General features: G+C 40.8%; 2 protein-coding genes across 2 annotated transcripts in view; one reads left to right on the top strand and one right to left on the bottom strand.

Moving 5' to 3' along the window:
• LOC149301970 (transgelin-2-like) overlaps positions 1–1,695 on the bottom strand; it is a 36,342-nt gene extending 34,647 nt beyond the window's left edge. The window contains exon 1 of the mRNA XM_089482839.1: positions 1,611–1,695. The gene's annotated coding sequence lies outside the window, so the exon portion shown is untranslated. The remainder of the gene's footprint in view (positions 1–1,610) is intronic.
• Positions 1,696–1,883: 188 nt separating this feature from the next.
• LOC149301969 (V-set and immunoglobulin domain-containing protein 8-like) lies at positions 1,884–25,094 on the top strand. Its single transcript, XM_089482834.1, has 7 exons — positions 1,884–2,078; positions 8,222–8,400; positions 11,594–11,795; positions 14,479–14,643; positions 16,271–16,393; positions 18,701–18,923; positions 23,994–25,094. The coding sequence occupies exons 1-7, from the start codon at positions 2,030–2,032 to the stop codon at positions 24,460–24,462; spliced, it is 1,410 nt and encodes a 469-aa protein (XP_089338960.1). The 5' UTR covers positions 1,884–2,029; the 3' UTR covers positions 24,463–25,094.
• Positions 25,095–27,800: the final 2,706 nt, after the last annotated feature.

The following is a 27,800-nucleotide window of genomic DNA, read 5'->3' as shown; positions in this document are numbered from 1 at the left end:
CTCTTAATATAGCTGGTGGTGCAGTTTTCTGCACTTTGCAAACATTACAAGATGCAAATCAATTTCAAATTTCCAACCAGAAAAGTATGTTCTGTGTGTATATGCAAAGGTTTGAATGGCAAACTGTGAGTTACTTTGGAGTCTATCACACGGAGCTTTTTGGAGATTTTCCAGTTCAGTTCCGACATGACTGCACTTCCAACGATGCGCATTCAGGTCATAACATGAATGTGTTATCAGACGCCATTGCTTTCTATGGGAGCTCCTTGCGAGGTGCTTCAGCAGTGATTCCAAAGTGACCCCTCATTTTGGTAAAACCAGGAAAAAAGTGACTTCACAGAATTCGCATCCAGGCTCACTTCGATTGCACTGCGAATTGGTCTGGTGTGGGAAACCACTTCGATGTCACTCCCCCTTGGCCCCTTGCGTCTTGCTCTGTCATCTCCCTCCTCCCCCTTCATGCCTTCTTGCTCCCCTGCCACCCTGCCACCCATCATCCCCTGCCTTCTCCCGCATCCTGATCCTGGCCCCAGCGACCCCGAGCGAGCTATCCCATCATCCCCTGCCTTCTCCTGCATCCCCATCCTGGCCCCAGCGACCCCGAGCAACCTATCCCATCATCCCCCACCTTCTCCTGAATCCCGATCCTGGCCCCAGGGACCCCCAGCAACCTATCCCATCATCTCCTGACTGCTTCTTCACCCCATGAAGGAGGGGGCAAGGAAGGAGGACAACGTCCAGAGCCCCACTGAGCATGTGTAAGCGTGCTGATTCGAATTGTTGAATGCTCCATTGTGGTAACACAACGTGCACTCACTCCCCTTTGCTTGAATCCGCATCACGTGAAATGCTTGGAATCAAACTGACTTTGCTTCCCCCTCAGTTCGGAAGGGCAACAGAAAGGCAACCAGGTGTGGTAAAACATCACATTTTAACCTTAATCCACATTGTTAGACAGGAGTGACTCCGGATCTGGTGTGAAAAAACATCATGCTTTCCTTCCTTCCTTCCTTCCTTCCTTCCTTCCTTCCTTCCTTCCTTTTTAGTTAAGGAAGGAAGGAAGGAAGGAAGGAAGGAAGGAAGAATGGATCTTGGTGGAAGGTTTCCCTCTTATCTTTTCGCTTTTGTAAACCTTCACACCGTATATTCTCAACTATAAGTCGACCTCATGTATAAGTCAAGGGCACATTTTGGGGCCAAAACAATGGATTTTGCTATGACCCGTCTATAAGTCAAAGATAAAATTTAGGGGCATTTAGCAAGAGATCTAAAAGATGATGAAGCAAAGCAAAACAATGTCAAAGAACTTAGAAAAGTCCAGAAGACATCACTCTTTGCGCTTACTCTTAAGACTGGATGGATGAGAGAGTAGAGGGGTTCAGTGCTTCACATATTATACTCTTGCTTTTCATCAGGAGATGGTTCCTTCTTTTAAATAAGAGTTAAGATACAATACTTACATTGGCCCATGGATAGGTTGACTCAGGTTTTTGAGGTCATTTTTTGACCTAAATTTCTAGACTTATACATGAGTACATACAGTATTCTTTTTATATTTCCATTGTAAATCACTTCGTAGCTTTCCCAAACGAAAGGTCATTTGAACGTACCATTAAACCCCCAATATTGGGTTTTAAGATCTTTGCAGAAGGCTCCTCTCTTGGTCGGTCCATCACCCTTGGAGACACCTTAAACAGGATTTCAGCCAGGTTTGCTCATTGTTGCTTTGGGCATCCAGTTCTTAAACTTCCTCTGTGAAAATAACCATGACCAAGAAAAAAAGTGTGACTTAATTGCTAAGTGTGCAGCAACTTCAAAGGCAACTGGGATGTGTTTCAGGTTTGCTTTTGCAGTTTGGAGGTACACAGCCACCTGCTATAAGTCAACTCAAAGGAATCTTGACCTCGCACTTGAAGCAAGCCCAGGAGGGTTAAAACATCAACGCTCTCCAGTTCATCCACTTCTTTTTGACAGGAGCTGCACACCTGCAGTTGTTTTTGTATTTGGTTTGGTCCTACAGAAATTCACAATGGCAGGGGACAAGGGCTTTCTGATCCTACTAATCTGCATCTTTCTTGGTAAGTCCTTTTTATTATGGGTTTATTTATACATGGAGGTGAGGGACAGCGGTGTGTAAGTGTTTAATTTCTGTATTGTGAAGCAAAATTTGTTTTGTGAAGTGAAAAAGAACCAATTCCTAATACAGAGGGCCCTTCTTATACATGGATTTTTTTATACACGGATTCAAGCATCCATGGTTTGAAAATGTTCAAAAAAAGTATAAATTTCAAATATCAAACCTTGATTTTCCATTTATTATAAGGGGCACCATTTTGCTCTGTCATTATATTTAATGGGACTTGAGCATCCACGGATTTTGTTACCCACGGGGGATCTTGGAACCAAACCCCAGCGGATAACAAGGGCCCACTGTATACATCTTCAGAATGGTTTAAAATTTTAAATATGTGTTTAAAGATATGCACCTCTTGTTTGTCATTTTAAACTGATGTGCATTTTAACTGATGTATTATTTTTTTTTAAAAATTAAATTACTTTCAGCATTAAAATTAACATGCACATTGCAAATGTACAGTTGTTTTTATAGAAAATAAGAGTACCTCCCGCATTCAGTGGATTTGTTCTTGTTATTATTTTACGGCTTTCACTTCTTTCTCGTCTTCTTGGCCTCTACCTGTGAATCTAAATTTCTTTCCATCTTGCTAAACTTGCTAAACTTTAAACTTCTAATACAAAAATTATTTGTAAGTCAAATAAAAGTAACTGATGCTGTTTGTCTATTTTTTGTTGTCATTCCCCACATGACTTTATGTATTTTTAGTGTTCTTGTTAATACAGTCCACGGATTCTTTATCCACGGATTCAAGCATCTGGGCTTGAAAATACTTTAAAAATATACAAATCCCCATAGGCAAACCTTTATATAAGGGACACCATTTTACTATGCCATTATATTTAACAAGACTTGAGCATCCATGCATTTTGGTATCCACGGGGTTCCTGGAACCAAACCCCAGTGGATACCAAGGGCCCACTATACTTATTTTTTAAAATTGAATATATTATTATTATTATTATTATTATTATTATTATTATTATTAAATTTTATTTATAAAGTGCTGTAAGTTTACACAGCGCTGTACATAAAACAGAATAAAATAAAATTGCATGCTACCCTGAGACCCTCAATTACAGGGTGAGATATCAACCTTTCAATCAATCAATCAATCAATCAATCAATCAATAAAAGTACTCCTTTATGATCAACAGAGCAGGAGTTAGAAAAGTAGTTAGAGAGCCAGGGTGGTTTGAGCATTGTATTCTGACTCTGGAGATTATAGCAACAGCATTTAGCAATAGCATTTACATTTCTATACCGCTTAATAGTGAACTCAGCATTCTCTAAGTGGTTGCTTAAGCACCCTCCTTTCCCTTCTGCAGCCATTTTAGGGATGTATAGCAATAGCATTTAGTAATAGCATGTCTATTCCACTTCATAGTGAACTCAGCATAATCTAAAGTGGTTTACAATCTGTAAACCAATCACCCCCAACAAGCCAAGTACTCATTTTGCCAAACTACAAAAGGATGGAAAGCTGAGCCAACCAGATAGAACAAGGTTGGGACAGTTGTCCATATCCCATCCTTATCCCATCCAGGGAAGGGGATCACACGAGAGCCTTTCAGATCATATGCATTGATCCTGTCATTATCCTGTCAAGAAGTGGCCTTGCGTTACCGCAAACTCCCATTAATGCAAAATACTGGGGCAATGCCACAACAGTTAGGGGACAATGACAAGATCGGCATGAAGTCATTTGAAAGGCTTTTGCACAAACGCTGTCGCTCGTCCTTCCCGGACAGGACAATGTCCGGATCAGCGCAACGTCGTATGAAAGTCATTCCCGCAATGGGGCAGGGATGGGACAATGATGTCCCATCTCCCGTGTGATAATCTCAATTGTTGCTGCAGTACCAGCATTTAACCCACCAGGGTTCCTTGTATAGAATCATAGGCAATTATCACACGGAGAAAAGGATGTCCTTTTCCCGTCCTTTTCTCATTCTTTCATCCAACTGCACAAAAGGCTAGCATATGACATCATGCTAATGCGGTCATTATCCCTTCAGTGAAGTGGAGTGTGTCCAAAGGAGCGCAACTAAAATGGTGATGGGTCTGGAAACCATGCCCTATGAGGAACGCCTTAGGGAGCTGGGGATGTTTAGCCTGGAAAAGAGAAGGCAAAGAGGTGATATGATAGCCCTGTTTAAATATTTGAAGGGATGTCATATTGAGGAGGGAGCTAGCTTGTTTTCTGCTGCTCCAGAGACTAGGACCTGGAGCAATGGATGCAAGCTCCAGGAAAAGAGATTCCACCTCAACATTAGGAGGAACTTCCTGAGAGTAAGGGCTGTTGGACAGTGGAACACATTTCTTCCTCAGAGTGTAGCAGAATCTCCTTTAAGGAGGTCTTTAAACAGAGGCTGGATGGCCATCTATTGGGGATGCTTTGATTGAGAGTTCCTGCATGGCAGAATGGGGTTGGATTGGATGGCCCTTGCGGTCTCTTCCAACTCTATGTTTCTTTGATTCTAAGTGTAATTGTCCACAATCACACTAAAGGCTATCATATGACATCATGCTTATCCCGTCATCCCATCAGTGAAATGAAGTTGTCCTGTCATTTTGCATTAACAGAAGTTTCTGTTATTGAAAAGCGAGAGGACAATTCCACTTCATTGACAGGATAATGACAAGATGCTTGTAATGTGTGTGTAAGTCTTTCGCGTGATCGGGCGACAAGGATGGGATAAGGCCAGGAGCGATCTGCTTCTTTGTCTCCCCATCTGATAATCCCCATAGAGTTGGAAGAGACCCCCAAGGGTCATCCAGGCCAACCCCCTGCAATGCAGGAACATTCAATCAAAGCATACCTGACAGAGCTATGTTCAGAAGCAAAAACAAATTGCAGCCAAGGCTTGGAGCAATATCCTTCCACTCCCAAATTGTATTTTTGGACAACGGTGGGGTAATATGCAAACTGTTTTTTGGCATTTCTTCCCATTGGGTCAGAGCATCAACAGGAGGAAGGATTTCCTGAGATTTAGGTCCAGAATTTCAAGAGGATTCCTACTAAACAGGGACTGTTGGAAAGGATGCTCTCTCATGATTTTAATTATTGGATAGAGTTGCAGAACAAGTTCCTGAGTGATCCCTAACTATTATCATACCCTTTTATTACCTTAATCTGAGACAGTGATCTCAGTTTTCAGAACAGGTTATGACAAACCACAACAAGAAAAAAGCTGTATGAATGAGAGAGAGAAAAGATGCAGAGGAAGGTGTGGAGTTCTGTTCCAAATTATTTCTGCATCAAATTGTAATGGCAATATTTTGTACAGTTGACATTTTTAATCCACGGATTCAACCATCCACGGCTTGCAAATATTAAAAAAATAAATAAATCCCTAAAGCAAACCTTGCTATTGCCCTTTGATATAAGGGACACCATTTTACTATGCCACTGTATAGAATGGGACTTGAGCATCCACCGATTTTGGTATCCATGGGGGGTCCTGGAACCAAACCCCAGCAGATACCAAGAGCACACTGTATAAAAGTGAAATAAAAATGACATTGATATCAGTTTTTATAGAAAAAAATGAGATATAAGCATGATGAGACTGTAAGAGAGAGAAAGGCAATGTTTGGCCTGAGAATTAATATTGCACTGCTTTCAGTATGATTTCCAGATTTCTCTGGGCAGAAAATAAAACAGAAAGAAGGGTGTGAGGAAGAATGAAAAGTCAGTTCATATGGGAAAAGGATCAAAATTTAAAATGACCTGAATAGACTGAAAAGCTGGGCCAAAACTAAGAAAATTAACTTCAACAGTGGGAAATGTATGGTACTGCACTTAGGATGAAAAAATGAAATGCATAGATATAGGATGGGGACATTTGGCTTAACAAAACTACATGTCAAAGGGATCTAGGAGTCCTAGTAGATCACAAGTTGAACATGAGTCAACAGTGTGATGCGGCAGCTAAAAAGGCCAATGCAATTGTAGGATGCATCAATAGAATTATAGTGTCTGGATCAAGGGAAGTAATAGTGCCACTCTGCTGTGCTTTAGTCAGGAATACTATGTCCAGTTTGGGGCACCGCAGTTCAAAAAGGATGTTGAGAAGATGGAGTGTGTCCAGAGGAGGGTAACCAAAATAGTGAAGGGTCTGGAAACCATATCTTATGAAGAGAGACTTAGGGAGCTGGGGATGTTTAGTCTGGAGAAGAGAAGGTGAAGAGGTGATATGATAGCCCTGTTTAAGTATTTGAAGGGATTTCATATTGAGGATGGAGCAAGCTTGTTTTCTGCTGCTCCAGAGACTAGGACCCGGAGCAATGGATGCAAGCTGCAGGAAAAGAGATTCCACCTCAACATTAGGAGGAACTTCCTGACAGTAAGAGCTATTTGACAGTGGAACCCACTCCCTAGAAGTGTAGTAGAGTCTCCTTCCTTAGAGGTCTTTAAACAGAGGCTGGATGGCCATCTGTTGGGGATGCTTTGATTGAGAGTTCCTGCATGGCAGAATGGGGTTAGACTGGATGTTCCTTGGGGTTTCTTACAACTCTGTGATTTTATTATCCTAAGGGGAAAAAAGAATTGTCCAAATGAGAAAAGGGAGAAGCCTTCTTTTTTTCTGGCCCCATTGGCCACCACCATCCTACCCCACTCCTCCAGTCAGTTTTCTCCATAGGAATACAGCCCTGAATGGAAGAGGGGAACTCATTTGCATCAGATTCAACACTTCTCTAGTTCAGCTTCCTTTTTCTGGTAGTGGGCAACTATTCTTCAGGATGGAAAGCCCAAACCGGGACATCTGCTACCCTACTGCTGCCCCAGACATCCTTCTTCTAAATCTAGAAATTCCATGTAATAATCATACCATTACAGTATCTGCGATTGCCATTTGCCAGATCACTATGTAGTTTAAATGAGATCACTCATGCTCAGAAGCAGTGGCGGTAGGTTGAGAAGAACCCCAACATTTGCAGAAATGGAAAACTGTAGGAAGAAAACAACAACAACAAACCCAGTGTGGTAGAAACCAAAAAAGCACAATGAGAGCTATAGATACATGTTGTGTAGTCATGGCCAAAGGTGATGGACTAGAAATTCATTGGGAAGAATTATATTGTGTACCCTGGAAAAGGGCACAGCTGGATGGATGGAATACAGTTGGTCTTTATTATCCGCTGAGGTTTAGTTCCAGGACCCCCGTGGATAACAAAATCCATGGATGTTCAAGTGTCATTAAATACAATGGCAGATTTACCCCAAAACCTCTGACTCTTGCTGGAAATGTCATAAGACACAAGGGACATGGATTCATGTATGGTGGAGATGACCGAAGTTGGTTAAATACTGGAAGCAAGTGCGCATAACACTAGAAAAGATGTTACAGATTAAGTATGAGATGAGGCCAGAAATATATCTGTTGAATATGTTACATAAGATACCTCCAGATATTGAAATAAAGTATTGGAGAGTTCTTTTATATGTAATAACTGCTGCAAGATTAACTACAGCTCAATACTGGAAAAGTTCAGAAACACCACCAATAGATGAATGGTTACTCAGATTAACAGACATAATAGAAATGGACAAATTGATGGCGTGTTTAAGACATAAGGATGTGGAGAAGGTTACTTATAAATGAATGGTCGAAAATAGTTGAATTCTGTAAAGACAGATGGAAATAAGAGCAAGGCTCAAATGTTACTGAGTTAAAATACATACGTAATATGACTAGTTAGAACATCAAGGTTTGCTATTTGGAATTTATACTTTTGGGGAATATTTTCAGGATGTAGAAACTTGAATCTGTGGATAAAACAAATCCATGGATGAGGAAGGCTGACTGTATGTCCAGGACTGGGGGACCCATTGCCAGACATTTCATCACAGGCCCTGCTTGTTACGATTCATAGAGATGGTTCCAGCTTCAGTCCCATGCATGAGAAACTTTTAGTACCAGAAGCATCCCTATGCAATTTAGGGCTTTAATGAATTGTTGGGTGCCTGAGCATGTTATTGATAATATAACCTGGAAGATGATTGCATTAGGAATGCTACTGTGTTTGGGACCATGGTAGGATAAAAACGATGTACACTTTGGCATGTGTTCTTTTTTTTAGCAGCGACTGGTGCTGTGAGAATCAGTGAAAATGGGCAGAAGGTCATCTATCTGCCCAAAGGGGAGTCAATCAAATTGGGATGCCCTTTTGTTTCCGATCCTGAAGATAATACCCCAGACAACGACTGGGACATTGAATGGAAGCAAGTGAAGCCTGGCCCCTATCCCCAGGATAATCCGGTGAGTTTGGGATTATTTACCCTTCTTCTTCAGGCCAGCCAGCTGGCAAATACTAGACTCTCTGGTCTAGCTGCTGCTCCTGCATTGCTAGTAGCGCACTCTGATTCAACATGCTTTTGTAGCAGTTAGCCCTATATGGTCCTATATGGGACTACATCCGAATTAAGCAGGATGAGAATGTCATTTATTTGTTTTGCTAAGAATAAATTAAGAACTGCTTTTTCCCCACCAGGAGTTCATTGAACTAGTATTGCAAGTGGTAAAACTAGTTCAGCCCAAAAAACCCTTAAGTAGCAACTCTTAGGAAGAAGAGTGCTGAGGATGCCAGGGACAGCCCAAAAGACCAACCAATGGGTCCTAGAACAGATCAACCTCCTTAGAAGCCAAGATGGTAAAGTTTCGGTTGTCCTACTTCGGCCACGTCATGAGAAGGCATGGATCACTGGAAAATACAATAATAGTAGGAAAAGTGGAGGGATTTAGAAACAGAGGAAGGCCACATGCTAGATGGCTGGACTCGATTAAAGGGTCACGGGTATGAGTTTACAGGACTTAAGCAGAGCAGTGGAAGATAGGGACTCTTGGAGATGTCTTATCCATAGGGTTGACATGAGTCAAGATCGACTTGAAGGCAGTTAACAACAACAACAAGAATTAACAGGAAGACATCTGAAGACACAGGTGACAACATCTCCCAACACATGCCTAACATTAACATTATCCCACCTGTAAACTTCACAGTCTTCATAGTAATTGGTTAACTAATGAAACCATACCAATCCTCTTCTCTACATCCCAACATTTCACCTCCAATACAGTTCAATTCCCATATCTACTTTCTGTTTCCTGTTGGCTGGCTCTGAGGCATCTGCACACATCTACACCTTCTAGTACCAGACCCTAAATCCATCCTACTTCTCTACTACAGTCAGCCCATCTTATACATGGATTTTTTATACACGGATTCAAGCATCCACAGTTTGAAAATGTTCAAAAAAGTATAAATTTCAAATATCAAACCTTGATTTTCCATTTTTTATAAGGGACACCATTTTGCTCTGTCATTATATTTAATGGGACTTGAGCATCCACGGATTTGGTTATCCACGGGGGATGTACTACTACACCTCCCATCATTCTTTACTCTAACTAAAACACTATGATACTCAACTATGGACTTTATTTCACGGGCACAATTGGAAGTATAAATGGGGATTATTCTGTGAAAATCATGCATTCACAATTAAGATTTTCACACCACGTTGCCATTAAAGGCCATTATCCTGGGAATATCCTGGGAATATCATGCAATTGCCATAAAGCTTTTCACACGATGTAGCGTTGAAAAGCAATCAAAGTGCCATAAACCCCTTGAACAACCAGAAAATAAACAGCAACAAATCATTCACGGGAAAATCCCAAAAATGTTTTTTTGCTGCTTATTGCCTTGTTATTCCCTGGTTATTCCCGGGATAATGGCTCTTTTATCGCGCTGTGTCTGAAAATCTTAATTGCTATTTAATAGTAATTATACAATTTTCATGGGACAAACCCCATTAAAACTTCCAATTTTCCTCCGTGTCATAAAGTCCTGAGACATTGCACACATCTGCACATTACAGCACCAGGCACCAAACCCTCCTTTGAAACACCACCCCACATCTCTACTACTACACCTCCCATTATTCTTCCTCTAAGTAAAACACTAGGACACCCAACTATGACAGAAAACACCAGATTCTGACAGCATGTGTCTGAATTTGCACATTTTGTCACATTTAAGTTTGAAAGATTTTGAAAGTGAAACCATTCACAAGTAGGAGAAACAGAAAAGGAAAAACTTGTCCACAATCCAGGGCTCTGTGTTCTTAATTTGTCAAGGTTTGGTTCTGAAACCTTATGTAGTCAACCATGTTAAATTAGGATTATCACTTCTTTTTTTCTGGGATGCTCTTCCTCTTTAGTACAGGTATAACAAGCATCCTTTCCAGGACAGGTACTTACTATATTTGGCCAATGCCAAATGGAGGAGAATTTCATTTCATTTCATTTTTTCTGGAAATGGCTTCAGGATGGAAAGAGCTTGCCTTTAAAAGATTGAAAGGAAAACCCAACTGGTAAATTTTCCCATTCCTGCTCCCAATGAGAAGCTGCAGAAAAAGAAGAAGAAAAAGGGAGATGTTCTGTGATCCTCCTTGCATTCTTTGCTAATAAAATAATTAGCATGGAATACAGGATAAATTCAGAATGTCAGCTCCCAATTAAATGAAATTTAATCAAAATTTGGTACATAGAAAAGAAAAATATAGACTGTGCCACCGTCATCAAATGAGGCATATCTGAAGGACCTGCCTGCTTTGGAATAATATAAGATGGTCTATATAATTTGTTCTCCTCCTTTTAAGCCTAGGAGCGAAAAGTGCTTGAAATCATTATCAGACACTTGTCTCATTCTAGAAGAGTTGGCAGATTTTGTCCAATATTGTTAAGCAATAAAATGTTCTTTTCAACCCCTTTCAACTCTGAGGACTAGGAACTTGAGGAGTGAATAATTCCAGCAACAACAACTCAATTATTATTAGGCTGACCATATTTCCTAGAGACAAAAACAGGGCACTGGGATGAAAAAAACGGGACAGGGTTATGTAGTATTCTGTACACATGAAAACGTAAGATGATAACAAAAGTTCTATTATAGGAACATATTTAGCTAACAGTTATTCTTCAGTGACAGAAATTGTACAAAAATGCAGGGAGACCTGGAGGGAGGCTGCATTTCACCACGATCGTACGAGGAATATCTCTCCAATGAAGTAACCTTAAGCCGCAAATTTCAGTCTTTTCAACATCTTATCATAAAACTTCTCGCACTCCAAGACAAACGCAGTTTCAAACAGGGATCTTTAAACCATTTTTTTGCAACATAACAGGGCATTTTCCTTGAAAACTGGACAAAACGGTCATTTATATTAAAACAATGGTACAATCTGGAAATATGGAAAAAATGGTACTGTCTCATTTAAAACAGTACGGATGGTCAGTCTGATTATTATTATCTGTACTATTATTATTATTGGAATAATTTTTCCTGTGCAAGTATTTTATTTATTTATTTATTTAGTACATACAGACCCAGTGCTCTATATAACTTATTTTCCTTCGTTTTCTTAATCGTATTTTGATTCCTCAAAAGCTCCTCAGTTACCACGATCATCGTATAATCTATCCTGGGCCTCCTGATCTCCAGCGGCGTGTGGGATTCACTTCGGCAGATCCCAGCCTATATGATGCCTCTATGCAACTGAGTGATGTTCAGATCACAGATTCGGCCACATACGAATGCAAAGTCAAGAAAACTACGGAAGCCAGCCACAGAGTGACCATCACGGTACAAGGTGGATCTTCTTTAACCTTTTCCCTTGGTGTGGAGGATGATGAATATTATGCCTTTAACTAATAATAATAATAAACTAGAGTTTGGGACAGTTTATTTGACTATTGGCCCTGCTGGGTGGGGGAATACAGAAGGATCCTGGGAGATAAAGTCCCGAGAAGTAACTTTACAAGGCTCTGCTTAAGCTTGCTTAAGAAGATGCAACATCTTCATGGAGTTTCTTTATAAAGGCAGTCAAATAATTCAGCCCAGCTAGGAACAATACTGAAATTGGACTGAAGGCCTTGTTTTTGGAGTACTGTATATACTCATGCATAAGCCTAGAAATTTGAGTCAAAAAATTGACCCCCAAAACCTAGGTTACTTATCCATGGGTCAATGTAAATACTATACTTTAACTGTTATTAAAAAGGGAACCATCCCCTGGTAAAAGACAAGATTACAATCTTTCCTAAAAGCACTGACCTCCCTCTACTCTCTCTTCCATCCAGCCTTTAGCCAAAACATTTATGCCTGCCATAATTTTGTAGGTTCTTTGACATTGTTTTCCTTTGCTTCATCATTTAGATCCTTTGTTACATGTCTCTAAGCTTGACCCTCGACTTATCCAAGGGTCATATCAAAATCCATTATTTTGCTCCCAAAACCTGCCCTCGACTTATACATGAGGTCGACTTATAGTCGAGTATATACGGTAATCCTTAGTTCTTGTGTGTGTTATGTGCCTTCAAGACGGTTCCAACGTATGGCAGTGCTAAGGTTTTGGGGTTTTCTTGGCAAGATTTATTCAGAGGAGGTCTGCCATTGCTTTCCTCGGAGGCTGAGAGCATGAGACTTGCCCAAGGTTATTACTCTTAAAAACAAGGGCCATGAATATAGCAGACTCATGGGATCAACTGTTGAATGATGAATTCAACACTTATGTAAATCCCATTTATAATGTGTCTACTCCAGTTGGGTCTACCAGTAGGATTCAGGCCTAAGCATCTAGGTAGTACATGCAACCAAACATGAGACAACCTTCCTTCCTGCTTCCCCAGGTAAAATTTGGGATTCAACATTCAAGTTGAGCATAAGGGCAGGAGGGAGTTATTATTTCTGACATAAACAACTAGCAAAATTAAAAATTATACTTTTAAGTTACGATATTATACGCAGAGCCTAGATGATATATGGTAGTTTCATGCGGTTGAAGTTAAAGGGGCACATGTGAATGCCACAACCTGTTTCTGCCAAAGGGTAGATGTTTGGAAACAGTGGTTCGAACCTGTGGCGGCTTACACCCCTCGCAGCTCCCTAGTGATGCCCCTCTGGAGGAGGACTTTTGAATCCAATAAAAAGGGGATGGACAGGATGCTGGTGACTTAGTAATATTTTTTTATTTATATGCCACCTCTCCACCAGGATCAAGGCGTCTTACAAAGCAAAAAATGAAATACCTACAATACAATACATTCCTGAAAATTATTCCCTCCCTCCCTTAAACATCTAAAATCCCCACATAATAAATAACAATTAAAACATTATAATAATGTTTTGTCTTGCCTTCCAAACCCAGATAATAGGACTTTGGACGCTACCTTATTCAGGTCAGGCTACTGGTCAAGGCTCTCAAGTACAGTCGGCCCTCCATATCAATTGTATTGTTTTGAATTTGCTGTTAGCCGCCTTGAGTCCCTATGCTGGGAGAAAGGTAGGATATAAGATAATAATAATAATAATAATAATAATAATAATAATAATAATATCTATGAATTTTTTTTTGTCCATGGATTCAAGCATCTACAACGTCAGAATATTTTTAAAAAGTATATATTCCAATTTTGCCATTTTATATAAGGGACACCATCTTACTATGCCATTGTATTTAATGGAATTTGAGCATCCACGGATTTTTCTATCCCTGGGAAGTCCTGGAACCAAATCCCAGCAGATGACAAGAGCCCACTCTATGTATTTCAGGATGAGAAAGGTCTTTTCCAGCACCTCCTACCTGACTTTTTGGTGGAGATACCAGGGATGTAACCTGAGGCCTTCTGCACACAGCACATATAATAAAATAATAATAATAAATGATTTATTCATAGCCTGCCCAATCACTATAATAATAAATGAAGTATTTTTACTTTATCACTAAACTCTACTTCATCCTGAAAATGAGGTAGGTTTCCATTCATCATGGTTCTGAATTTGAATAAGATGCTGGTCTAAATAGCCCAAATGCATCAAATCCCATGTGATCTTGGAAGCAAAGCAGTTAGTACCCCGGTTAGTACTTGGATGGAAGACTGCCAATGAATACCAGGTGCTGTTGGTTGTATTTCAGAGGAAAGAGTTGCACATGGTGACATCAACCCTAGTGAAACCATGACCTGATCAGTAAAACCACCTCTGAGGTTTCCTTGACTAAGAAAGCCCTATGAAGTTTATGGGATCCTCATAAATTGAAAGGTGGCTTGAAGGCACAAACATACACATGCTCCTTATAGCAGATGAGACTGTTTGTCCATTTAGCCCAGGGCTGTGTACTCTCACTGGCAATAGTTCTGCAGGGTCTCAGACAGAAGAGAGTTTTTTTCCCTCACCGGTTCCCATTTTCTGATCTTTTGGATATGTTCTCTGTCTGATGCCATTGGTATAATAATAATTATGCTAGTGATGTCTTCTTTCTGCTTACCTACCAGAAAGGCCAGCAGTCCCCCAATGCTGGATAATTGGGGACATTACTTATGGGCAGGACATCATACTGCGCTGCTTTGCTTCTGTGGGCTCTCCACCCCTCAGCTATCACTGGTCCATGATGGGCGAACACAAGTTCAGGGGCAGGCTGCCTCCTGGAGGATCTATGGGTGAGTAGTAGCATCTGTGGGGAAGGATCATAACATCATAGAGTTGGAAGAGACCACAAGGGCCATCCAGTCCAACCCCCTGCCATGCAGGAACTCTCAGTCAAAGCAAATGTGTTATCCTCAGAGCTACTAGAGAAATGAAGAGAAAAATTGATGAAAGACCTACAGAAGGACTGGGTACTTAGAGCCTATGATTCGAAACTCTAGGCATGTACAAGGCACATTCATGATAGAGAGGACAGGGCAAAAGTAGCTTTCCAGGAGAGATCATTGCATGAGCAAAGTAATAGCATCACTCTATTTTGCTTTGGTCAGGCCTCACCTGGAATAATGCATCTAGTTCTGGGCACCACAATTCAAGAGGATGTTGAGAAGCTGGAGCGTGTCCAAAGGAGAGTGACTAAAATGGTGAAGGGTCTGGAAACCATGCCTTTTAGGAGGAGAGACTTAGGGAGCTGGATATGTTTAGCCTGGGAAAGAGAAGGCTAAGAGGTGATATGACAGCCTTGTTTAAGTATTTGAAGGGATGTGTCATATTGAGGAGGGAGCAAGCTCGTTTTCTGCTGTTCCAGAAAACAGGACATGGAGCAACAGATGCAAGCTACAGGAAAGGAGATTCCAGCTCAACATTAGAAAGAACTTCCATCCTGACAGTAAGAGCTGTTCAACAGTGGAATTGGCTCCCTTGCAGAGTGATGGAGTCTCCTTCTTTGGAGGTCTTTAAACAGAGGCTGAATGGCCATCTGTCAGGGAAGCTTTAATTGTGAATTCCTGCATGGCAGAATGGGGTTTGACTGGATGGACCTTGAAGTCTCTTTCATCTCTATGATTCTATGAATTCAGAATTTAGAGGAATTCAAAGCAATTATGATTTTGAGTAATTGTGTTATAGAACACCGTGCTCTATAAAGAAGCATATTTATTTATTTATTTATTTATTTATTTATTTATTTATTTAATAGCACACCTTTCCATTAAAAAAACCCTACTTGTGTTGTATTTATTTCACTAGCATGCAAGTGAACACCACTTTTTTTTTCCTAGATTTTGAATCGATTTTCAGGGGCTTTGGTTTCTAGACAAATTGAAATACTACTGTGGACCTTTGCTTCCTGTGAATGAAGGCTGTGACTTGAGAGTTAATTCCTTTCTTCCTTTTTTGGGCTGTATTTGTATATGAATACTTTGCATGTTTTTAAATTTTTTAAAACTTCTTTTTATAAAATTTTAATTCTTTTCTAAACTTTCTCACCTTTCCTAACCTATGAGTTATAAAGTAGCATAAGAGCACATCAGGCTCTGGTGGCGCAGTGGTTCAGTGCTGGTACTTTAGCCACAATATTGTACGTTCGATCCTAAGGAAGGCTCCAAGGTCCACTCAGCCTTCCATCCTTTTCTAAGTCAGTAAAATGAGTTCCCGCTTGTTGGGGGCAATTGACTTACATGTTGTAAAACACTTAGGGCATGCCGAGTTTGCTGATAAGCGGCATAGAAATGTAAATGCTATTGCTATCACTATATTGTGCATGTACTCAGTGTTATTCAGCCTGCAGTGCCAGGCTAAAAAAATCTAAACCTGGCATTTTGCCTGAAATCAACACTCTTAATCTTCCATTTCTGCAAGCAGGCTCCAGCCCAGGTGATCTCCACATTTATGATTTGGGCGAAGATCATGTGGGTACCTATCAGTGCCGCGTGGGCAATAATGTTGGAGTGGCCTATTGCTCTGTTGATATCTACTTCAGTGGAGGTAAGATGCTTGACAAAGAGATTGGGAGGAAGTCCTTATAATTATCATTATTTGTCATTGACTTCATCCACACTGGGGAAATAACCCGGTTTGGCATTGCTTTAAATGCCCCGGCTCAAAGCTATGGAATTCTGGGAGTTGGAGTTTATTGTGGGCCAGAGCGGAGTGGATTTGTAATTGGTTGACCGGCCAAAGCCAAAGGGTGCTCAACAGTAGTTCCTTTTCATGCTGGAGAGAAGTGACCAGTGGGATCCCACAGGGCTCTGTCCTGGGCCCAGTTCTATTCAACATCTTTATCAATGACTTGGAGGACAAAATTGGGGGCATACTTATCAAATTTGCAGATGACACCAAATTAAGAGGAGTAACTAACACTACAGTGGGCAGGATCAAAATTCAATATGACCTTAATAGATTAGAAAGATGGGCCAAAGCTAACAAAATGAAATTTAACACAGAGAAATGTAAGGCACTACACACTTAGGTAGGAAAAAAAAATGAAATGCTTAGATATAGGATGAGGGACACCTGGCTTAACAAGACTACATATGAAAGGGATCTAGGTGTCCTAGTAGGCCACAAAGTGAAAATGAGTCAACAAGTGTGTTGTGGCAGCTAAAAAGGACAATGTGATTCCGGCATCAATACTTGCATCACTACAAGTATAGTGTCTAGATCAAGGGAAGTAATGGTGCCACGCTATTCTGCTTTGATCAGGCCTCACCTGGAATACTGTGTCCAGTTCTGGGCACCACAATTCAAAAAGGATGTTGAGAAGCTGGAGCATGTCCAAAGGAGGGCGACTAAAATGGTGAAAGGTCTAGAAACCATAAAGTCCTATGAGGAGAGACATAAGGAGCTGGGTATGCTCAGCCTATAGAAAAGAAGGTTAAGAGATGATATGATAGCCCTGTGTAAGTATTTGAAAGGATGTCATCTTGAGGATGGAGCAAGTTTGTTTTCTCCTGCTCCAGAGAATAGGATCTGGAGCAATGGGTGCAAGCTACAGGAAAAGAAGTTACACCTTAACATTAAGAGGAACTTCTTGACAGTAAGAGCTGATAGACAGTGGAAAACACTCCCTCAAAGTGCAGTGGAATCTCCTTCTTTGGAGGTCTTTAATCAGGGGGTGGATGGCCATCATTTTGGGGTGCTCTGATTGCATGGCAAAATGGGGTTGGGTTGCATGATCCTTGAGGTCTCTTTGAATGATCCCATAGTATTTATTTTTGTTATTTTTTAGAAATGGGAAAGTAACAACTTTTTAAAATGGTAGCAATAACAGTATCTATGGTAGTGCTAATAAAATTAATAACTATTAATGATTAATCTCAGGACTTTATTTCTCCATGATTCATTTGTTGCTGTTTATTGCCTAATTATTCCCGGTATAATGGCACTTTAGTCGTGATGTCGTGTCAAAATATTAATCATGGTTGCGTGATTTCCATGTGATTTTCTCTGTTTAAACCCCAAATTTTCCCTGTGTGATAAAGTCCATATTCACTATTATACCTCACAATATGGGCTCTTGAGCCACTTCTCTATTTTCCAGCAGAAAATTGAGAGAGAAAGATTTGCAGTAGAGTAGCTTTCTCCAACATAATAGTCTCCATGTTTTCCATTTAGCCTCCATCAACCCAGATTGCTGATGGGCTACCAACTATGTTGGCTTGTCTACTGGGAGCTGAAGTCCAAACATCTGGAGGATAGTACCTTAGTAAAGATGGTTAGAATTTGGGAGATCCAGGTTCAAATCTACATCAAAACTATAATATGGGAGATCCTGATACAAGAATATGGGAGAAATTAAAATCTTTCCTTCGCTGTTTTCCTATTCTATATAACAAGCTTGCTGTGAATCTAAAATAGCAGAGAGATCATAATTCTGTAGCCTTGAGCTCCTTGAAGAATGTCATATAGTGATAATAAAGATATAGCACTTTCCCCCTAAAATTAATGAGGTGAAAATCTCAAGCTCTCAAAATCCTGGCTTTATTTTCCTTCTGGCGCTACTTCATAATATTATTCACAGAAGCACATGGCAATTTCAGCACCTTTTGGTGCCAACTTTCCCTAATATACTTATTGACATTTAATTAGGCACATTTTTCACAGATATGCATTTTGACATGTGCACATTTATTCATATAGGTCAAAGCAAATTGACCTCTCCTTCCCAATAACAGGAAAGTGATAGGCTTTCTGATAGCGTCCGAGAACTACAAGTGGAGAACATTGTTTAAAACCTCTGTTCATACAGATGTCTTTCCATCCCTACCTAAAATCCCTTACCCCACTTTGCAGGTATCTACCAACATTGGATCATCGGTGGATCAGTTGTTGTCTGTCTCCTGGGCTTGGCCCTCATCGCAAGTGGTGTGACCTGGTGCTGGTGGTGCTGTTGTGGGACGGGGCAGTGCCCCAGTTGCTACTGTGGGGACGATTACTTCTGGGACTGCTGTTGCTCTTGCGGTTCCGGCCCTGAGATGAAGCAGGAGTGCATGGAGACCAAGGGCAGTGAAATCTGGTGAGCACCACTGCACAATGGGTTTAGTTAGTAAAGGTAAAGGTAAAGGTAATCCCTTGACATGAATGTCTAGCCATAACCGACTGTAGGGAACGGTGCTCACCTCCGTTACCCAGCCAAAGAGCCGGCGTTATCCAAGGGCTGCTCTGGTGGTCATGTGGCCTGCATGACTGCACCAAATGCTGTTACCTTCCCACTGAATTGGTACCTATTTATCTACTTGCATTTTCATGCTTTCAAACTGCTAGGTTGGCAGAAGCTGGGACTAGTGATGGGAGCTTGCCCCATCATGCGGCACTCAGGTCTCAAATTGCCAACCATCCGATCTGCCAATGATTAGAATTGGCATCTTAACCACTAAGCCACCACACCCCACGGTTTAGTTTGTAGCCAAAGATAATTTAATACTAAATTGTAGGCAGCTGGTTCCCCTGGAGGACTGCTTAGGATGCATCTGCACTGCAGAAATAATCTTGTCCTGTTCAACTTGTACACAAAAAATATCCCACGATGAGCAGATTTCGACTTGGAGGAAGGAACTAAAGATTGGAGGAAGGGACATCAATAATCTAAGCTATGCAGATGACATTGTACTGCTATCAGGAAATAACAAAAGGCTTGGAACCATTACAAAGGAAAGTCATAGAAGAAAGTGCTAAAGCAGGCTTACTATTGAACATTAAGAAAACAAAAATAATGACCACAGAGGACAAATTTGATGCAAATAATGAGAAAATTGAAATAGTCAAAGACTTTCCATATCTTAAACCAATCGTTGATCATAATAGACGCTGCTTTAACTGCGATAGCTCAGTGCTATGGAATCCTGCGATTTGTAGTTCGTTGCTGCACCAGAGCTCTCTGGCAGAGAAGGCTAAGTGTTGCACAAAACTACAACTCCCAGGATTCTATAGCATTGAGCCATGGCAGTTAAAGCGGTGTCAAGTTGTATTATTTCTGCCGTGCGGATGCAGTTTTAGACTCGACATGGGCAAGTTCTCCTGGATGAACATAACTATGGTCCAAAACATACTGCAGAAACAATCCGGTTTGACACCACTTTAACTGCCAGGGTTCAATGCTATGGAATTCTGGGAACTGCCATTTGTTGTAGCACCCTTTGGTAGCAGCTAAAGTGGTGTCAAACTGGATTGTTTCTGCAATGCGAGTGCAGCCATGGAGATACCTGTGCCATACAATAGGTTAAATGTCTCCCAAAAGGACAGTTCCCAGAATCCCATAGCCTTGAGCCATGGCAGTTAAAGTGGTGTCAAACTGGATTATTTCTGCAGTATGGATGCAGAAAAAAGGGAGGGAGGGAGGGAGGGAGGGAAGAGCCAATGGTCCTGGAGACAAGTTAAACCATTCATTCCTACTAATGCTTGCTGTGGAGAGTGGAGTAAAAGAGGAATACCTAAAGATGATTAGCCCAAAAGGAATTTAAAAGAAATACAAACAAAATTATGGTGAGAAGTAATGAAGAATAAACAAAGCAATTGTGTGATTAATTCTCATTTACTGACGTGATCTTAGGAAGAACAGCCTCAATCAGGACTCCTCCCTTTCTCAAGTGCAAAAAGGAAACCATTAAAACGTCTGACTTCCTTTTGCAGAGAACATAATGGGCACTTTGGATGTTTTTATAATATACAAGTTTATTTGCAAATGCAGGTTGGGCAGGCAAAGAAGTGCTGCCCTGCGAGGCATTGCTTCCGCCCCAAAAACAACAGGATTTAGGACTCAGGGGAGGAAACCAAAGGACTCATTTGCACAAGGCATGTGTAAATCCCATAACTGATGGGAATCGCAGCCACAAGATGAAACGCTGTCCACAATCTGGGATGGATCTTGAGAAAGAGAAGAAGACAAAAAAGAACGACAAATAATATTAATAAAAATAAAAAATATATAAATAATAAATAAAGGAGGATAAAACAAATTCATGAAGGAAATCCCCACCCTAAATCCATGAAACAGCCATCCCTTTCTTGAGCCAAGCAAAATGCACCATATACACGCATCAGTCTGCAGAGAGATCTTGTAGCACCTTTGAGACTAACTGAAAAAAAGAAGTTGGCAGCATGAGCTTTCCTAGATTTCATTCTATTTCCTCAGATGCATAATGCATATTCCTCATAATACAAGTAGACTTTGGTCTAAGAATGCTCCTGCTGCCAACTTCTTTCTTTCAGTGAGTCTCAAAGGGGCTACAAGATCTCTCTGCATTCTGATTCCACAGACCAGCATGACTATAGCTTTGAACATACATGTATGTTACATGTATATTGATGTATATTTTGCATGTATTGTATATGCGTGTATATTGCATTATACAGTCTACACTGCATGTATAGTGCAACATGCATGTTGTGCAGTGTAGCTGGTCCAATAAAGATATCACTGTTTTGTGGATTTTGGATGTTATATACCTTGCTATATGGCCAACGTGGAACCCATCCACGTTTGACTTGATGTACCCCAGACTCAGATTTATTGCTTCTGAGGGGAAAAAGACTGCATTTCAGTGTACAACAATGGATTGCAAGCCTTTAATGTGTTTGGGGAGAGATGTTCAATAAATAGACCTTTGCTCATGTGTGCTTTTAGATGCTTTCAGCTCATGGTGAGCCCTTGAATCTCATAGGCTTTTCTTAGGTAAGGGGAATACTCAGAGGTGGGTTTTGCCAGTTCATTCCTCTGAAATATAGTTGGTGTTTGTAGGAGGTCTCCCACCTAAGTATTAAACTAGGGCTGATCCTGCTTAGTTCCCAAGACAAGATGGAATCTGGTGCCTTCGGGGTATTTAAAGTTAAATGAAACAAATAAAATAAAATAATAATAATATCTAAGCGCCCTTTGGTCAAAGAAATCTACTATTGTCAAGGATAAGTGGTTTTCCTGAGCCTTTGCATTGAAGAACATGTCATCATCCAAGCATGAAGCTATATGGATAAAATCTCAATTTAGATGCATCCGCACTGCCGAAATATTCCAGGTTGACACCGCTTTAACTGCCATGGCCTCGGTGCTATGGGATTCTGGGATGTGTAGTTTTGTGAGCGATTTAGCCTTTTCTGTTTGCCACCTCTGGTGCCACAATGAAGTACAAAAATCCCAGGATTGCATTGCACTGAGCCATGGTAGTTAAAGTGGCGTCGACTTGGATTATTTCTGCAGTGTGGATGCAGCCTAAAGAATGCTTTTAGCACATGGATGTCAGTTGAACGATTTCAGTTATCACTGCTCTGGTTAGGACCTTGCATTTCCTTGCAATTTATCGTAGAATCCTAGAATCGTATCTTGTAATTGGCATGCCTCATTCCTGGCATTCTGCATGGGGTTCAAACAGGGTCAGCAATCCAACCATTAGACAGTCATCTCAGATGGAATTTGCTGGGAAGTGGGCTTTTCCACCTGTATGTTGAAAAGCCCATCCCATGCTCCATCAGTCATCCTGTTTTCTTTGGGTGTGGCAGAGGATGCCTTCCCATTGCCAGTGATGAAGAAATATCCAGTTGCCAGTCCAGTCATCTCTCATACATGGAGCAGGAAGTGGGTGCCACCCTGCCCTTTGCCTCAGGCGGCAAAATGTCTTGGACCTGCCCTGCTACTTTCAATGGCTATTATTAATCATGACAGTTAAACCCTATGTTCAGAAGGAATCTCTCTGAACAGTAGGCTCTGGCATGGAGGCTTCTGGGACTCCTAGATACATCTGGTTTAGATCCATTGGAGTTTAGAGTTCAGTTGTTCCCATACTTTGGTTCTCCAGATGTTTTGTACTTCAGCTCCCAGAATTCCTGACTGTTGACCAAGCTGGCTGGGGCTTCTGGACATGGACGTCCAAAGCACCTTGAAGCCCAAGGTTTGGGAACCAAAGGACTAAACTGTGAGTTTCTTTTGGCGGACAAAGACACACATTCAGGATAGGAAGAAAAATGTTGGACCTGTTGATCTCTTGCAAGCTGCCCTGTCACTATTTTCATCTGAAATATCATCTGAAGTGAAATGTGGCTGTTTTAAATGATAGGTTGGGAGTTTTTGTTTTGTTTTATTTGGCAGTGGGGAGCATTTTGAGACAAAATTGTCCCAGTGTCGATTTTTCAGAGGAAAACATAATTTTGGGCCATTTTTGTGAGGTAGTGTATGGGATTCCCTGCAGGTTGCAAGAAGCCAATGGGTCACACACATGCTGTATCAGTCTTTATGTTCAAGATGGAGAACCCTTCCGTAACAACCGTGGTCATTGCCAGCCTAAAAACTCCCAAAATTTCAGAAAAATAAATAAATAAAGCCGATAGAGGGGAAACCCAAGTAGGAACTCCCTGGAAAGTTCAGGAAAGGACAGAGCTACAAACTGCTGAGAGTGTGTTGGAGCAGTGGTTCCCAAACTTGGGTCCTCTGGATGTTTTGGACTTCAGGGCCCAGAATTCCTGACCCTGATTAGGGCATCTGGGAGCTGAAGTCTGAAACACCTTGAGGAACAAAGTTTGGGCACCATTGGATTAGTAGGAAGTAAATGGAATCGAGTACAGTGGGCCCTTTGTAGCCACTAGGGTTTGGTTCCAGGAACCCCATGGATACCAAAATCTGTGGATGCTCAAATCTCATTAAATACAGTGGCATAGTAAAATGGTGTCCCTTATATAAAATGGCAAAAATCAAAGTTTGCTTTTGGGGATTTATATAATTTTTCAATAGTTTCAAGTTGTGGATACTTGAATCAGTGGATAAAGATCCATGGATACAGAGGGCTGACTGTATTCTTCTTGACTTCAAAGATATAGCCATGTTAATTTATAGTGGAGTGGAGTCTACTTCCTTAGAGGTCTTTAAACAGAGGCTGGATGGCCATCTGTTGGGGATGCTTTGAGTGAGAGTTACTGCATGGCAGAATGGGGCTGGACTGGATGGTCCTAGGTATCTCTTCCAACTCTAGGATTCTATAGAATCAGTATGTAGAGAGATCTTGTAGCACCTTTGAGACTAACTGAAAGAAAGGAGTTGGATGGTTGACTGGTTGGTTGACTTGTTCTAACTCATGATAACCTATTTCCTTCTCTCTCCCAGCGTGGATGCCAATGCTCCTCCGAGTAGACCTTGCAGCCAAACATTCAGCCAAGGTAGCAACCTTTCCTCTCTTTTCGGCTATCAGTTGCAGAATGGCCACTATACACAAGGCCGCAAGTATGCACCTCCCGCCCTTCAAGTCAAAAAGACATCTCCCCCTGACCGTGATATGAGCATCGACCTGTCCCCTGATTTCCCGTCTACACCTAATTCAGAGCAAAGTGATTTTGGCAACCAATGCAACCAATGCTATGTCCCCCAACGGGATCTTTATCCTCTAACAGACTCTTCTCCCTATGTCAAGCGTAAGAACCAGAGTAGCCAGTCTCACATTTACTCTAGCCAACAAGATTTCAACACACCCGCTGCAGACCCAAGTTGCGTTCACTGGAAGGATGGGAATACAAAACGTTACAAGACCACGGTGGTCACAAAGCAGTCATCAAGCAAGCAAGGACTTTTGATATGAAGCCCAGCTGGGTATGGGACTTGCAGCCACAAGAGAGAAGGAATTATTGGGTTACAAGCAAGCAGCTTCTTACGCATATCTACTGCTGTTTTCCATAATCATATTTTCATCTGAAATATCATCTGAAGTGAAACGCAGCTGTTTTAAGTAAGAACAAATAAAACAATTTAGAAAAGAAAAGGTTATCAAGCTATGGAAACATTACCCAACCTTGTCTTAGATGACTCGTAATTGCATAGACTTGGCTAAAAAATTAGCAGTTCTAAAGGATATAAATTGATTTACATTAGATAGCAGAAGACAGACCTTGGCATAATATGTTGTTTTTAACAGGGAGCAATGTATGCAATTCTAAGGCTATCATACATGGGGCATTCTAGCAGAACATGGATTAGATCTTCAAATGAAACAAAATTGCATCCAGGGGTCATGAGATGTTGGCCAAAGTCTTGCCAACTTTCCATCCAGAACCCATTGGCAAGAAAAGATGGACAACGCTATCCATTTTGCTTCCTCCTGCATTTATGGTAGTTATTTTCAGTCTCAAGTTCTTTTCATTGTGAACGTTTTGAAATTCCTCTTGGACAGAATAAAGGGCTAATTTCCTTTAAGAGATATTTTTGTGTCTGAAATATTCCCCCACAGTAGAGTTGTATGTTTCTTGTACATTTTTGTGTTTCAATAAATCATCCCTGATCCCTTACTATTACAACAGCAAAGTGGTTCTGCTATAACATAACCAAATAAGGTTTGACTAAAGACAGTTACTTGTCCAAAGTGGAATAGCTAAAACACATCCACACTAGATGGGAAAAAGTCTTCTCAGCTTCTTTTCCCAAAATGTTCATTTTTCAAACTCAATATCCTCCTTGGCCTTCCACACTTAAAAATATGTGAGCTTCAGGGGAAGAAAACAAAAACAATGAAGGAGAATCTCTAAGGCACATTATTCTTAAAACATTTGGAGATATCGGCACATTTTTATAAAATAAACTGCACAAAATGGTGGAAACCTCATTGAAATAGTGCTGCCGGCCAGCTCTTCTCATCATGAGAGGGCTGAAAGGATTGCAAAGGATGGCCTAGGCGGCATCCACACTGCAAAAATAATCCAGTTTGACACCACTTTAACTGCCATCGTTCAATCTTATTCTGGGAACTGTACTTTTGTGAGACATTTAGCCTTCTCTGTCAGAGAGCTCTGGTGCCACAACAAACTACATTTCCCATAGCATTGAGCCATGACAGTTAAAGTGGTGTCAAACTGGATTGCGTCTCTAGTGTGGATGCAGCCCTAGAGATTGGAGAGGGACGGAAAGATGGGCTAGAGACAGGAAAATGTTGTGTACAGAGATAGGACAGGCAGCCAGGGAGAAAAACTGAATAGGGTTTTGGGCAGTTGTGAAATATTAAACAGTTCAGGGCTTAACATGTGATCAAACTGTGTACAACTTTTTGCAACTAAGGTGGCATTCACACTTACGTTTTTGTCCCGAGGAGATCTGGATCTTTGCGCTGATGCAGTCTTGGATCGGTGTTCCCGCTATGTTTTATGTTGCCGAATCTCTCCTTGGCCTTTAAACCCTGTCGCCATTCACACTTGCTGAACGTTTCGGTTTAAAATAGAGGCGCCTCCATTTCTGGAACAATGTAGTACATTCTGAATCAATTCAGTAGCGTACTCACACTACCGAAAATTCAGATCATTGCAGCTCTTAAGAAAAGACACAGGGGAAAAACCCAGCATCTAATACGCCGGATCAAGTGGTTTAAAACCCATACAGCAGAAACAAACTGAAGATACGTTTTGTTATTTCTGTCCTCTGTTCAGATGGTATGGAGGGGTATCTCTTGCAGGCTTGTGCCTCCTCCTTCTGGCCATGCGGCTAATGGAAGATTCTCAAAGTCCAGGGAATTTAACATCCATTTGCAACACAAAAAAAGATAGTTCCTTTGCAATCCAATGTATCTCCATCCTTGTGAGGCCAAAAGCCCCTTTGTCAGGCAAGCGTGATTTCTAAAGTCATAGTCCAACATTCAAACCACTACAGCAATATTGCCATGCAGTAAAATAAAACAAAATAGAAAATGCACAAAACCAAAAGCCTTTATTTGGCCAACTACATGCATCATGCAAACCTCTGAAGCTTTGCTAGGCAAAGACGTCATCATCTTTGTATCAAATCATACCAGAGATGAATAGTGATGATATTAGATTCACAGTCCTCCATTATGTCTTACGAAGTTATTTCTGTGGTCAGTTAAGATGATCAATGCAGCCAGAGACCATTCTTGGACCTGTGGGGGCTGGGGACAAGGGGCAGGAAGAGGCAATCACATCTCTTTTTGTGGGTTCTTTTTCTTCACAATACTCAATATACCATAACAGTAACAATCACAAACATTGCACAATAAACATTTCACAAGACATAATACCGTATCACTACGAAAAGCTGCCTGACACTACATCCATTAAAAAACATAATACTATCCTATCCTACTCTTTGGAGTTTCTTCTTGCAATAAACAATATTTCCCTTTTAATTTCCATACAACTAATCAATAGTCTCTCCATCCCAACAAGTTCTATATTTATTTATTTATTTACGGCATTTATATGGTTCATTTGCGAGTAGCCACTGTGAAGTTACTACAAAAAACAATGAAAAAGGCAATACAATTTCAAATCCATTCCCAGCAGGAGAGTAACTTCCATTGAGAAATTCCATTAAGATCTCTGTTTCGGTGCAAGGCTAAGTGCCATTTTTTTAGCCCAAGAACACTGAACGTCTCAATAAAGCCTCTGTACTGTTACATCTGGAATACATTTTAGAACAGGTGTCAAAATGAGAGTTATACGTAAGTCCCTCTTGCAGCTGAATTTGGTATAATGGTAGCATTATTTCACTTAATAAAGGTCAAACACAGTGGTGTGGCAGAGAGAGTAGAGGGCAGTCGGTGCTTCTTTTAGTAGCTTGGTGTGTATATATTTTTAACTTATTTTTATGAATTATTTTATCTCTTTCTATGTATTGTTTTTGATGCTGGTTTGTGACTGTAATAAAGTCCAAGTATCAAATATCAGGTGCTTCTTTTAGGTGCTCCTGGGACAGCCTAAGCTCTTGCTTTTCACCACTCTATTCAGAGAAGAGTCCTTTTTAAATAAGAGTTAAAGCACAGCACTTCCATTGACTTGTGGATAAGTTGATCCAGGTTTTTTGGGTCAATTTTTTGGGCTAAAACTTTTAGACTTATACATGAATACATAAAACAGATCTGAATTTGGAATGACATCTGTTTCAAATACATCCATCTGAGATGCAAGCATTGGTGTAAAA

The sequence above is a fragment of the Sceloporus occidentalis genome, unplaced genomic scaffold (genome assembly GCF_023333645.1).
Source record: "Sceloporus occidentalis isolate IW3139 unplaced genomic scaffold, rSceOcc1.0.p SCAF_20, whole genome shotgun sequence".
Classification (NCBI taxonomy): Eukaryota; Metazoa; Chordata; class Lepidosauria; order Squamata; family Phrynosomatidae; genus Sceloporus; species Sceloporus occidentalis.
The sequence above is the reverse complement of the archived record's forward strand: the minus strand, read 5'-3'. Positions and strand labels throughout refer to the sequence as shown.

Coding starts and splice junctions, on each gene's coding strand:
- LOC149301969 (XM_089482834.1), top strand. CDS start 2,030: ATGGCAGGGGACAAGGGCTTTCTGATCCTACTAATCTGCATCTTTCTT. Junction 8,401..11,593: donor CCTATCCCCAGGATAATCCG/GTGAGTTTGGGA, acceptor ATTCCTCAAAAG/CTCCTCAGTTACCACGATCA. Junction 11,796..14,478: donor AGTGACCATCACGGTACAAG/GTGGATCTTCTT, acceptor CTTACCTACCAG/AAAGGCCAGCAGTCCCCCAA.